The 14,876-nt window shown below is 41.3% G+C and overlaps 1 protein-coding gene across 1 annotated transcript in view; it reads left to right on the forward strand.

Annotated features, from left to right (window-relative positions):
- The window catches only part of smchd1 (structural maintenance of chromosomes flexible hinge domain containing 1), a 211,842-nt gene that overhangs the window by 129,539 nt on the left and 67,427 nt on the right, over nt 1-14,876 (forward strand). Inside the window, exon 32 of the mRNA XM_078540635.1 lies at nt 5,193-5,350. Coding sequence (XP_078396761.1) covers nt 5,193-5,350 — 158 coding nt within the window. The remainder of the gene's footprint in view (nt 1-5,192; nt 5,351-14,876) is intronic.

The raw sequence follows: 14,876 nt of genomic DNA on the forward strand, positions 1-14,876 counted from the left end.
ACACTATTTCGAAGAACACAGGAGTGATTCTGTGTCCTGGCCAGTATTTATCCCTCAGTCGTTTTTTTTGTGTGATGTTGATTATCTGGTCACTACCACAATGATTTTTTGTGAGAGTTTTTAAAAATTCATTCATGGGATGTGGGTGTCGCTGGCTAGGCCCGCATTTATTGATCATCCCTAATCCCCTTGAAAAGGTGGTGATGATCTGCCTTCTTGAACCGCTGTATGTAAATAGTCTGTGTGTTTCCTGCATTACTTCAAAAGTATCTTATTAGTTGTACGGCATGTTTGGCATTCTGAGATCTTGAAAGGCACCATATAAATGCAAGCCATCTTTTCTTTCAATTTACGAGTTGGTTCCATGACAGGCTGATCTAGAAAACTATCTTGAATGCATTCTATGAATTCGCCCTCTGGATGATTACTCTAAATTTGGTTTGCCCAGTGTACCTGAAAATTACAGTGTACCTGTAAATTACTGTATTACCTTTGTTACTTTTTTTTATTCTTTCATGGGATGTGGGTGTCGCTGGCAAGACCAACTTTTGTTGCCCATCCCTGACTGCCCTCGAATTGAGTGGCTTGCTAGACCATTTCAGAGGGTTAAGAGTCAACCACATTGCTGTGGGTCTCGGGTCACATGTATGCCAGACCAGGTGAAGATGGCAGATTTCCTTCCCTAAAGGACATTAGTGAACCAGATGGGTTTTTACAACAATCGATGATAGTTTCATGGTCACTATTGCTGAGACTAGGTTTATATTCCAGATTTTATTAACTGCATTTAAATTCCACCAGCTGCAGTGGTGGGATTTGAACCCGTGCCCCCAGAACATTAACCTGGGCTTCTGGATTACTAGTTCAGACATTACCACTCCACCACCATCTCCCCAATGTACACCTAATTTGTTGATTTAGAAACATAGCACAGCACAGAAGGAGGTTACTCGGCACTTGAAGTCTGTGCTGGCTCTTTCAAAGAGCAACTCTGCTTGACACTAAACAGCTGTTAGGGGGCCTATAAATTAAATCTTTTCTGCCCCTTGTATCTTGACTCCACCCGAAGTGATTTTCCAAGCTAAGATCCTTTCCACTGGTTTTATTTCATCCTTTATTATTGGGGCTAACCACTACTCTCACCACTCCCAACTTTTCCATTTCACTTATCACTTCTAAAAGTCATGTATCCTGGTGTATTTAATTCCAATCTTTCTACCACATCTCTGTAATGGTTTTTAGATCAAACCCATTTATTTCTATGTGCAATTAATTCATTTATTTTTGTTGTGAATGCTTCATCACAATTAGCTGTACCATTTGTTTCTGGTTTTACCTGATGTCACCTTAGTCACTAAAGCCCTATTACCTTTGTTAAACTCCTTCTCCCTTAGTACTTTGCGCCACATTATTTTGACTTTTCACTGTCTGCTTTTGAACTTAACCTTGCCTGAGTCCTCCTGCTTGATTCCTAATTATGCGTTTCACCAGGACGCTGGCCCCAGACACGTTTAAGTAGTCTATCCCAACAGAACAGCAGCTTCATTTTTAAAAAATTGATGCTAGTGCTCCATGATTCAAACTTCCTGCCTCCCAAATCACTCTCTTAGCCACACATTTAACCTGCTGATCAGTTGTCTCTATGATTGTTTGCGAGGTTATTACATGAAATTCTGCATTTTAATTTGGACCCCAGCTCTTCAAATACTTTCAGGAAAGCATCATTCCTAGTTTCATCATTGTCGTTGGTTCCCATGTGGACATTGATCTGCCCCCTCCCACTCAATTCTTCTCCAGCTGTGAGATTATATCCTTAGTCTTGGCACCTTTTAGGAAGTCAAATGGCATGTGTAATATAGGGTCTGGGGTTAACGTGGGACTGGGTACAGTACCGCCCACATGTGATGTAAAGGGACACATGACCCGAGTCTAGAAGGCAGTCTTGTACTGGAAATAGATGTGTGTAGAGGCAAGCATGGAGACAGCTCCTAGCTTAGACTTGATACTGTATATATGTACATGGTTCTGAGTAGTTAATAAACACTTATTGTTAAACTATATGAGACTCACTTTAACTACACACAACATCTTACAATAGCATGTTGGCCTTTATTGCAAGGAAATTGCCGTGCAAGAATAAGGAAGCCTTGCTGCAGTGAGCTTTGGTGACACCACACTTGGAGTACTGTGCGCAGTTTTGGTCTCCACCCATATTTGAAGAAGGATATATTTGCCTTAGAGGTGGTGCAGCAAAGGTGTACTACATTGGTTCCTGAGATGAGAGTTTTGTCCCATGATGAGAGGCTGAGTAAATTTGGTGCGTACTCTTTGGAGTATAGAAGAATGAGAAGTGATCTCATTGAAACATACAAGATTCTGAAGGGGCTTTATATGGTAGATACCATGAAGTTGTTTCCCAAGCCTGGGGAATCTAAAACACAGTCTCTGGGTAATGGGCCGATCATTTAGGATTGCAAGGAGAAATTTCTTCATTCATAGGGTTGAGAATATGGATTACCAGCCCAGTAACATTATCACTGTTACCATCCCATATTTAATCAAATTGTGTATTTTGTCCTCAAAAATGCCCAAAATTCACTTGTGTTATGATCCTCATAAAGACTGATAACTTTTACTAACAAATTTGAATTCCCAATGACCAATTTAAAGGAATTGCTTGGCAAGTTTTCAAGTTTTAAGACTTTTACTGTAACAAACGAACTAAAATCAACATTGACTAAACATTATTTAGCAAGTAGCTAATACTCTAAACTACAGAAAGGATAATGTCTTAACATGTCCAATAACTCCACGCTGTATATATTTTATATATGTTCTCCACAGATTGTAGTCTTTACAAGAAACCTTCCAAAGTTACCCCCAGCTTCCAATAGGTTCACTTCTCCCAGTTTCACTGAGCCATAACATCCAGTGACCATCGAAGGCCATCTTCCTCAGTCTTCTGCAAATTCCTGAGCCCACCTGTAGCAGCCGGCTCACTCTGATGATTCTTCCCCTGGCCGCGCCAGGACGAATCTTTCAAAGTCCTCAAATGTCCATGGGTTCTGCATCTTCGATCAGGAAATGTCTTCCCATCCACATTCTGTCTTGTAGCTAACCACGAAAGCAGCCTTTTTCCCTCTGCTGGTCGCAGCAGCTGCGCCCCTCCCCCTCTCTCCCCCTTCTTCTCCTCACCCTCCCTCTCTCTCCTTTCTCTCTTGTTTCTTAGACATTAAGCCTGTGATAGCAAAAACATTGATTGTGTTCAGATGTTAAACCTGGCATTCGACCTGGGCAACTGAATACATCAATTTCCATTACTCCATTTGCTTTAAATTAAGGAGACAGGTTAAAGCATAACCATCTTATCATTCGTTCGTAACAATTGTCAACTTTGGTTGACACTTGTGTGTCTGCCAACGGTGTAACTAATGGGTGCTGTTTACATGAAGAACCAAATTTTTCTGAATGGGGAGGGACTTGATGTCAATCTTTTATAGCAAAGGTGATCGTTGTAGTAAGACTTCATGCTCATATTTTACTTTGCTTTACTTTTACTTTCAGTGAACCTGATCAAATACCTAAATATTTCAAGAGTTAATGGATAAACTCCTAAATGACACTTGTTGTAAACCTCATGGAGCAGTTGTGCTCACTTTTTTTTACATTCTCTTAGCTCTTAAGGCATTCTACAGAATTATTTTCCTAAAATGTATCAATCATGGCTCAGTGATAACATTCTTGCCTCTAAGTCACAGGGCAGAATTTAGCCCTGGGCTGGCGGGCGGGCCGCCGAACCCCGCCGCTGAAACAGGGCCCGCCGCCATTTTAAGTGGGTGGGCCAATTAAGGCCCGCCCAGCAGCCTGCCCAACAGGAAGCACTATGCGCTTCCTGTTCCGGGGGTGGGGAAGGAATCCCCAACTGTCAAAATGCGCTCTTTCACGCATGCGCACGATAGCACACTGCTCCCTGAGGCAAAGTCCTGTCTCAGGGAGTTTAGTGAAAGGTAAGTAAAGTCAAAAATAGAGACATTTTAAAATTATTAACATATCCCCCTCATGTGACAATGTCACACGAGATGGGACATGTTGATAACAAACTCATAAAATTTATTAAATTTTTACAAAACGGTAATGAAACTTCATCCCGCCAGTGGTTGAAGTTTCATTAATAATCTACAGGCCTCTGGGGCTCCTGGCCTGCCCGCCACCCTTAAGGTTGGCCGGGCAGGGCATTTAACTATTTTAATGAGCTCGTCAGTGGCCTTGGCCATCGACAGGTCGGTGGGCGGACAGCTGATTTCGCTGTCTGCCCGCCTTCCTTAAGATTTAAATGTCCCGGGATGACATCAGGGATTCCTCCCGATGTCATCCCGTGTCATTTACCCCTCGGCGAGCGGGCCCCGCCCCCAATTCGCCGAGGGGAAAATCCTGGCCATAAAGTTGTGGGTTCAAGCCCTATTTAGACTGACACTTTAGCGCAGTACTGAGGGAATGGTTCACTGCTAAATGTGTCAGCTTTTGCATGAGATGTTAAACCAAGGCCTTGTCTGTGCGTTCAGGTGGTTGTGAGAAATCCTTTGACACTATTTGAAGAATAACAGGCAAGTTCTTGTGTCCTGAATAATTATCTTTCGGCCAACAGCATGAAAAGAAACAGATCATTTAGTCATATATTTCACTTCAGTTTATGCACCTTGCTGAAGAAAACAAATATATTGAATGTCTGGTTAGAAGGGACCAAAGGTAATGTTTAACTAGTATCATACTGATACTCCAGATTCTGCATGCAAGGCTTGCATCAATATTCAAGTTACAGATTATCCTGCCCATTATGGGAATGACAGTCCAGTTAACTTGGTATGGCTAGAAGTTATAAAAGTGCAAGTAATCTTTCATGCTTGTTAAATTTATATTATGTGCTGGTGTAATGTATTATTGATATTTTCAGTTTTTTTTAAATCTGGGTTTTACCTATCAGTAATTAAAAAGGATAGCATAGGAGTCTCAAGTTGCACATGCTCATAAACAGCTTGTTAAATTACTTCATTTTAATTCAAGTCTTTATAGTTTGTGATTCTTGGAAATAAAATTGCTTTCAAAGAGATTGTATTTAGTTTGCTTGAGGAATAGGTGATGTTTATCAAATGTTAAAAGGGCTGCACTGTATGGGTATACGTTTTGTATTTCAGGGGAGAATACACATTGCAAACTAAAGCCGTCATTAATAAAAGTGCAGTGGATGGTCCGGTGATCAGATTGAATGTAGTACCAGACCCCAACAAACCTATCAGCTTGCATGTAGACTACGACAAAAATGCAACTTTTGTTGCTGGTGGATTTTTAACAGGTATGCATGATTTACTAATTTGTAATAGGTATTGATAGACATGTTTGATGATTGGACCCTGGGATAAGTGCAAATATTTGCTAGAATCCTTTTGGAAAATCAGTAAATGTTATATTTTAGAATTCCATTTGCTCTGTTATCAATTTTTACCCTTTATTGTAAGCTGATTTTTATATATGTAATTGCCAAGTGAATTGTCAGAATCTTCTAATTGCAGTTTCATTAGACATTGTTTATAGGTTAAATAAATAGAACTTAGATTTGGAGTAGAACAGAGCAATTTAGTCTTATTAACTCATATTTCTAGTTTGCTGACTGCCATCTTTCCAGTTCAGAGCGCAGTTCAGTGTTTTTCAATCTAGCTTGTGTAACTATCCTTGCTTCAGTTTGTGTATTTCTGATTCTTACTCAGAATATATTGAACTTTTCCTCTGACATTAGTTTTTGCCTTCACTGCATAGTTTACTTCATTTATCAGGTTTCCATCTATATTTAGCTTTCTATAGTTTATAGTTCTTATTAGCACACCATTGGCTTGAAAGCTGTCCTGACTTGGACATCCTTTGCTGCCACCATATTCAATTGGTTAAAGGATAGCAGGATAGCACTGCTGTAACAGCTCTTTTTATTAAGGGTAAAAGTACAATAACGGTATGAGAGTTTAATATACATCTATTACTTTTCAGTGATTCAAAATAAAAACAATATTATCTGTCCTGTAAACTTAAGCTTCTGCAGTGAAGCTTCATGGTTTTTCTTTATTCAGTCATGGGATGTGGGCTTCACTGGCTGGGCCAGCATTTATTGCCCATCCCTAATTGCCCTTGAGAAGGTGGTGGTGAGCTGCCTTCTTGAATCGCTGCAGATATGAACGTACAAAGAATGATGAACAGGTAAAGAAAAAACTTCTGCTTCATCCAACCTGTCCCACACTAATGCATTACTTTGCCTATCACAATATATAAACTCCCATCCCCCCTGAAACCATGATCACCTGTGAGAGCTGAAAAACTAGATTTTAAAAACCCAGGTCAACTTGAGGGAAGAATCTAGGAAATTCCTCTATGACCCATCTAGATGATTGAACCTGGTCCAGGAGATCACTCTGACCCTGAATTCCCTACCTTTTGTAAGAGTTATTGCTGGCCCTAACCAATTAAACTAACAGGAGGAGATGACTTCATGAACATCCCCACCCACAATGATAGGAGACTTAAGTGCAAAAGACAAGGCTGAAGCATTTGCAACCATCTTCAGCCAGAAATCGCAACTGGGTGATCCATCCTGGCCGCCTCCTGAAGTCCCTACCAACACAGAAGCCAGTGTTCAGCCAATTCGATTCGCCCCATGCGATATGAAACCGCTGGGCATACTAGATGCAACAAAGCTATGGGCCCTGACAACATCCAGCTGAAAACTTCAGAATTAGTTGTCCCTCTAGCCAAGCTGTTCCTGTATGGATGCAGCACTGACATCCTACCCAACAAAATGGAAAATTACCTAGATATGTCATATTCAAAAAAAAAGACAGGATAAATTCAATCCAACAAATTACCACTCTGAACCATCAGCAAAACGCTGGAAGGTGTCAGCAGCAGTGCTGTCAAGCAGCACAGGCTCACCGATAACCTGCTTATCGATGCTCAGCTCCAGACCTCAATACAGCCTTCCTCCAAACGAGGGCAAAGGAGCTGAATTCTAGAGGTGAGGTCAGAGTGGCTGCCATTGACATCAAGGCAACACTTCACGAAGTGTGGTATCAAGGACTCCAAGCAAAATTGAAATCAATGGAAATCAGAGAAAACTTTCCATAGCTATCATAACTAATGCAAAAGAATACGGCAGTAGTTTTGGAGGTCAGTCATCTCAGCCCCACGACATCACTGCAGGAATTCCTCAAGGCAGAATCCTAGGCCCAAGCAACTTCAGCTGCTCCATCAATGACCTTCCCTCCATCATAAGGACTGACATGGGAATGTTTGCTGATAATTGCAGTGTGCTCAGTCCCATTCACAAATTCTCAGATAATGAAGCAGACCATACATGCATGCAACAAGACCCGGACAACATTCAGCTTGGGCTGAAAAGTAGCAAGCACTATTCATGCCATACAAATGCCAGGCAATGACCATTTCTACAAGAGAGAATCTTGCTACCTTCCCTTGACAGTCAATGGCATTATCATTGCTGAATCCACCCTGGCAGTGCCACACTAATACTGTGGCTATAAGCAGGTCAGAGGTTGAGTATTATGCAGGAAGTGACTCCCCAAAGGCTGTGCGCCATCTACAAAGCACAGATCAGAAGTGTGATTGAATTATCTGCACTTGCCTGGATGAGTGCAGCTCCAGCAACACTAGAGAAGCTCACCACTATCCAGAACAAAGCACCCCTTCCACCATCTTAAATATTCACTCCCTCCATCACTGGCTTACAGTGTCAGTACTACGTACTATCTACAAAATGCACTACAACTTGCCAAGTTTATTTGACAACAATTCCTAAAGCCCCGACTTCTACCATCTAGAATGACAGTCAAATGGGAACATGACTGCCACCTGCAAGCACTCCTCCAAGTTGCACACAAAATTCTGACTTGGCAATATTGTCGCTGTTTCTTCATTGTCACTGGATCAAAATCCTGAAACTCCATACCTTACCACACTGTGGGAGTACTTACCAACTGCAGCGGTTCGAAAAGGCAGCTCACCCCTGCAGCCTCGAGGGCAATGGGGATGCACAATAAATGCTGGTGCCACCAGTGTCTTTATCTCAGGATCAAATTAAGAAAAGCAGAAATCGGTCCTGTTCTTGACAGAATTCAGCGAATCAGCTTCCACTGAACAAGATAGCAACTTGTTACAAAGGTCCACTTTCCCTTGGGAAAAGAACAACCGCCTGATAGCTAACCTAGATCTAGTCTTCAACTTAAAATTGCGACCCTTGATCCTGCCTGTTTTATTTAATTGGAACAAACTGTTGATTAGAAAGGGATCTATTCACTTATTTATCTTATAAGCCTAATGTACTAAACTATTTCAGATCAAAGCCAATGTATTTCAGCACTATTTACAAAATACTACTTTGCTATGTTTAAATGCAATTGAAGGGATTATTGTAGAAGTTTGTGTAATATAATGGGTCTGAATTGCTGAAATTCTCATGATTATTTGTACATGGCTGTCCTTTAAACCAATTTTATCACTCCCTAAAGGACAGGCTAGAAAACAGCATTTTTCATGAATGAGAGGCATCAAATGTAATGTCCTGATTTGAAGTTGTAGATTCCTTCTATAATCTAAAATTAAGCATTTGAGAGCTGATTGAAATTTTATTAATTTTCATTCAGATTTGTACTGTAATGTTCCCTGACAGAGTATCTTACTTGTAGGAAATAACTGCTATTATAGCATAACAATTCAATATTGAATAAACTGTTGGTTGGCCCTTCCTGAACTTATCTAAATTGATGCTATTAAGTAAAGTGTGACTACACTTAAATGTGATTTTTCAAAGTGTGTTCAATAGCATGGGTGATATGTCTTCATGATTCCAAGACTTCTCACCAGGGCATGATTGTATCTCAGTGAGATTATTTTATTCTGCACAATTTTCAGACTTTTTCGCTTTAATTAACTTAAACCAAAGAGAAGGAGATTTTTTTTTTGTCAAAGTAAACATGGGTCCCTTTAAGAGATGGGAGAAATTATGGGGCTAAGGAAATGGTAGCCTCTGGGGAGGGGGAGCTTTGCAACCCTATCGCGACACAGTGACAGACCTGACAGGCTAAATGGCCACCTTCTGTGTCATAGATTTCTATGATTGATGTTCTGTGAAATTTCACCAAGGAATATAGGCATATTAAGTAGCCAAGAACGTGACAAATAGATTATGATGTGGAGAAGTTGAAGTTGTCCATTTTAGCCAGGAAAGCATAAGGAACAAAGAACTAAGTGGAAAAGCAGAATATTATTAAATGATGAGACACCAAGAAATTTTGGAATTCGGAGGGACCTGGAAATCCCTGTATAGGAATCACAAAGTTAACATTTGAGTACAGTAAGCAATTAGGATGACAAATGATATGTTATCCTTCATTACAGTGATTGGAGTATAAGAGTAACAAAATCTTAACTGCAGTTGCTTAGAGCCCTGAATGAGATCACACCTGGATAGTATTGTTTACAGTTTTGATGATCTTATGTAAGAAAGGATATATTTGCCTTTTGAGGGAGTGAAGCAAAGGTTCACTAGACTGATTCCTTAGAGAGGATTGTCATGAGGTGACATTGAGTAAGCTAGGCCTATGTTCCCTAGAATTTAGAAGGATGACTGGTGATCCCATTGAAACATATAAGATTCTTAAGGAACTTGACAGGGTAGATGCTGGGACGATGTTTCCCTGGCTGGAGAACCTAGAGTAGGGATCATAGTTTCAGAATAAAGAGGTAATTTACAAAGATGAGAAATTTTTAATTTATAAACGACATAGATGACTATATGGGGGGTAGGATTAGCAAGTTTGCGGATGACACAAAGGTTGGCTGGGTGGTTAACAGTGAGGTTGTGTCTTGGGCTACAGTAAGATATAGACGGGATGGTCAAATGGGCAGATAAGTGGCAGATGGAGTTTAACCCTGAAAAGTGTGAGGTGATACACTTTGGTAGGAGTAATTTGACAAGGAAGTATTCAATGAACGGCATGACACTAGGAAGTTCTGAGGAACAAAGGGACCTTAGCGTGTGTGTCCATAGATCTCTGAAGGCGGAGGGGCATGTTAGTGGGGTGGTGAAAAAGGCATATGGGACACTTGCCTTTATCAATCGAGACCTAGATTACAAAAGTAGGGAGGTCATGTTGGAGTTGTATAGAACTTCGTGAGGCTACAGCTGGAGTATTGTGTGCAGTTCTGGTGGCCACATTATAGGAAGGATGTGATTGCACTGGAGGGGGTGCAGAGGAGATTCACCAAATGTTGCCTGGGATGAAACATTTAAGTTATGAAGAGCAGTTGGATAGACTTGGGTTGTTTTCATTGGAGCAGAGAAGACTGAGGAGCGACCTGATTGAGGTGTACAAGATTATGAGGGGCATGGACAGGGTGGATAGGGAGCAGCTGTTCCCTTTACTTGAAGGGTCAGTCACGAGGGGACATAAGTTCAAGATGAGGGGCAGGAGGTTTAGGGGGGATGTGAGGAAAAACTTTTTTACTCAGAGGGTGGTGACGGTCTGGAATGTGCTGCCTGGGAGGGTGGTGGAGGCGGGTTGCCTCACACCCTGCTCCTATTTCCTATGTTCTTGTAGAGTTGCCTACCTGTACACTGTAGTCAAGGCACAATTTCCTGAACAGCTGGCAGGAAATCTGTTGTTACACTTGGAAATAAAGATGACCATGACATACAAATGGAGCAAGAGTGCCACAGTAGTCATTATGTGACTAGCATGTTAATGACTTCATGCTTTGCAAATTGTTCGTTTACCAATCGTGACTGATTTACTTCTTTAACATAAAAGCAAAATACTGCAGATGCTGGAAATCTGAAATAAAAATACAAAATGTTGTAAAAACTCAGCAAGTCCGACAGCATCTGTCAAGCAAGAAAGAGAGTTAACGTTTTGAGTCTGTATGACTTCATCGGAAGAGTCTCTGAATAATAGTCATACAGACTCGGAACGTTAACTCTCTTTCTCTCTTCACGGATGCTGCCAGACCTGCTGAGTTTTTCCAGCATTTTCTGATTTACTTTCTGTTGGACTCAGAAAACTGGGAACACAAAAGTGTGGAAAACTACTGATAGATGCAGCACAGCACACTGGATGCCTTAACATTTTCCTTTATCTAAGAAACACTTCTTCCTTCGCTCTAAGTTTTTTTTTACAGTCCTCAGTTGCTTGTGGAGTACAGTTTTGGAAATCAGTTTGTATGATAGTGAGACAGCATCTCTGATCCACCAGAGCTGCACCTTTATAATTTACCATTCATGTTGTTTTCTAGTGCATTTTGGTGTTTAGCACTCTTGCTATTTATTTCATGAGAAGTCATGCATACCTTTGGACTCTTGTTGCTTTATATGCCATTGTTAGAGCCCAGGTTTGTAGTTGTATAAAATTGTATGAGTACATCTGTACTTAACATCTACAGCTTTGTCTTTAACTTACTACTAAGTTCCTTCCAAAAGCAATCATACAAGTAATCAGAGGGTCCTATTTCAGCTTATAATTTCCTGGTTCAACCACACATCTAGCATATATATATGCTGCCCAAAATTCTCTATGGCATTCAACTTTTGCCGCCCCCCCACCATCATGACCTGAAATTCTAAGTTGAGTACCACAGTTTGCTGCACAACTAGGGCCTTTTTTAAGCTGATGGACGAACTTGTAATCCAAGGTTGATCCAACAAACCAGGTGATTATGTATTAGCTCAGCTTCAGAATTTGGTGAATAAAATTTCACACATTGTCTTGCCTCAATTTGACCCTTAGTCAATTCAGGTTAAAATGCCATACTTTAATAGGCATTGTATGGAGATGTTCAAATCTGTTGTGGCATAGTGAGTAACTCGAAGGTTTTTGGCCCCCAGCAACTTCATGTGTATGGGACAGCTAAACTGAACTTTCAAAATCACCCATTGCTAATGGTGTTAAAGGTCTTATTGACACCAATGACAAAGTATAACTTGATATACCACTTCTCAATCATAATTATACCAAGTGTTTTAACTCTAGTTTTGAAACTGCATGATACTTCAGGGAGTGAATTAAACAAAAGATTTACGTAAAACTGATCTGTATAATTCAACTTGAAATCTTTCCCCCGATAGTGCTGTTGTAAATACCTCAGTCAGATTCTTCTCCCTTTGCGATTGTTTGGAACAAATCAAAGGAGATTTAAAATGGGCCGCATGCAACAGACTCCAACTTGTTCCAACTCTCAAGATAGGGTGCAAAGCAAGAAATGCATTTTCCAGCGAAGTAAGGTAGCCACATTTTCACATGTATGATACCGCTAGGCTTCTTCCTTGGAGTGTGGTTATAAATTTGCAGGTTAAATTCAGTTTTTATCAGTAAAGAAGCTTTAGTGGTCATCTTTGGAATAATTTTGAATTTCAATTTCTTTTATTTCCCACCCCCTGCAATACAAAAGCAAAATACTACAGATGCTGGAAATCTGGAATTTAATAATAATGCTGGATATACTCAGCAGGTCAATCAGCATCTGTGGAGAGAGAAACAGTTCATGTCCCAGGTCGATGACCTTTCATCAGAACTGGAAAATTTAGGAATATAATAGATTCTGAGCAAGTGAAAGGTGGGTGGGGGGGCGGGGGGGGTGGGGGGCGGGGGTGCTGGAAAAAGGGCTAGAGGAAAGGACTATGATAGGGTAAAGGGCAGGAGACATTAAATGACAAAAGGGTTCATGGTACAAGGCCTTTTGGCAGTTTGGTAATGGGACAAGCAAAGAAACCAAATGTGCCTGAAGGAGATGAGAATGGCAGAATGCTGACCAGCTGCCAGCTGAAAGCAAAAACAAGAGAAAAACGAGTATAAGACCGAAACATGTAAAGGAAAGGGGAACAGAGATTACGGTCTGAAATTGTTGATCTCAGTAAGTCCAGAAGGCTGTAGAGTCTAATTGAAAGCTGAGGTACTGCTCTTGAGCTTGCATTGCGCTTCATAGGAGAACAGACAGATGGAGTATTGAAATAACTAGCAGTCAAAAGCTCAGTGTCACAAATCTGGATTGAACCAAGGTGTTTCCAAAGCAGCCACCCAATCTGGGTTTGATCTCCCCCAAGTAGAGTAGTTGTGAGCAGTGAATACAGTATACGAAATTGAAAGAAGTACATGTAAATAGCTGTTTCACCTGGATGGAGTGCTTGGGATCTTGGATGGTCAGGAGGTAAAAGGACAGGAGTTGCATCTCCTACACTTGCATAAGAAGGGGAAGCGGTGTTGGGGAATTGGGGTGATTGAGGAGTGGACAGGATGCCGCAGCATGAATGGCCCTTTCAGAATGCTGAAAGGGAACGGAAAGATGTATTCCGTGATGGCATGCTAGAGGTGGTGGAGGGCGAGAAGAGGAACACGTTCGCTAGTCTGGGTGGGAGGGGAAGGGGTGAGAGAAGTACTGTGGGAAATGGGCCAGACGTGTTCAAGGGCCCTCTCAACCAAGGGTGGGGTCGGGGAGGTGAATTCTCATTCGAGGAAGAAGGAAGCACTGGTTTGGAAGCTGGTTTCTGCATCATCAGAACAGATGTGATGGAACTGGAGAAACTGGGAAAATGGAATAGAATAGTGTCCTAACAGGAAATAGGGTGTGAGGAAGTGTCTCCTTCTTTCTAAAAGGTTTATTTGTTTAAAAATCGTTTTGTTGTGACTAAGTGCTAAATTGAGGCAAGCGTTACAATCGATCATTCCAAGCAAATTACACAAAATTGTAGGAAGAACAGAGTAGAATAACATGCTGATCATCAGATTATAGTCAAGGTAGTTGTGGGAGTCACTGGGCTTATGGTGAATATTTGTTGATAGCCTATCCATAGAAATGGAGACAGAAGTCAAGGTAGTGAAGAGAACAATCTGAGGTGCACATGGTGAAGGTGAGAGAAGGGTGGAAAGTGAAACCAAAGTGAAATTTTCTGTTCAGGGTGAGAGCTGGGAACAACAGCAATGCATTCACCAATATACTAGAAAAAGAGATGAGGAAGGGGCCCTGAGTGGGACTGGAACAAAAAGATAGGCATAGCTAGAACCCATATGGGCACCCATTGCAACGCCTTTTATTTGAAGGAAGTGAGTTGAGTTAGAGGAGAAGTTGTTCAACGCGAGAACAAGTTCAACCAGATGAAGGAGGGTGGTGATGGAGAGAGACCAGTTGGGCCTCCCTTCAAGGAAAAAGTAGAGAGCCCCATGATCTTCCTGGTGAGGGATGTAAGTGTAGAGAAATTGCATGTCGCTGATGAAAAGGAGACTGTTCGGACTAGGAAATTGGAAACTATTAAAGTGACATAGCATGCTGGAAGATTCATGGATGTAGATGGGAAGAGACTGGACAAGGGGAGAAAAAATAGTCAAGATGGGAAGAAATCAGTTCAGTAGCGCAGGAACAGGCTGAAACGATAAATCCACCAGGGCAACCCTGTTTATAAATTTTGGAAAGGAGGCTGTTCGAAGTTTGGGGACTATGAGATTGGAGGCAAGATTTGCACAGGAGATAAGCTCTGGAAACAATGGCCTGATGTTCACTGGTGGGGTCATGGTGCAAGGGGTGTTAGGAGGAAGTGTTGGCACATTCGTGTTTGGCCTCTGCTTAGATAGAGGTCAGTTTGCCAGAGAATGACAGCACTGTCCTTGTCAGCAGGCTTGATGACAATGTAAGGGTTGGACCTGAGAGAATGGAGTGCAGCAAGTTCAGAAGGAGACAGGTTAGAATAAAGAGAACAGTGAAATTGAGCTGACCGATATGCCTGCAGTTCTCGATGAAAAGATCAAGAAAGGATCACGAGCTTGGAGGAGAAATCC

The sequence above is a fragment of the Cetorhinus maximus genome, chromosome 4 (assembly GCF_964194155.1).
Source record: "Cetorhinus maximus chromosome 4, sCetMax3.hap1.1, whole genome shotgun sequence".
Lineage (NCBI taxonomy): Eukaryota > Metazoa > Chordata > Chondrichthyes > Lamniformes > Cetorhinidae > Cetorhinus > Cetorhinus maximus.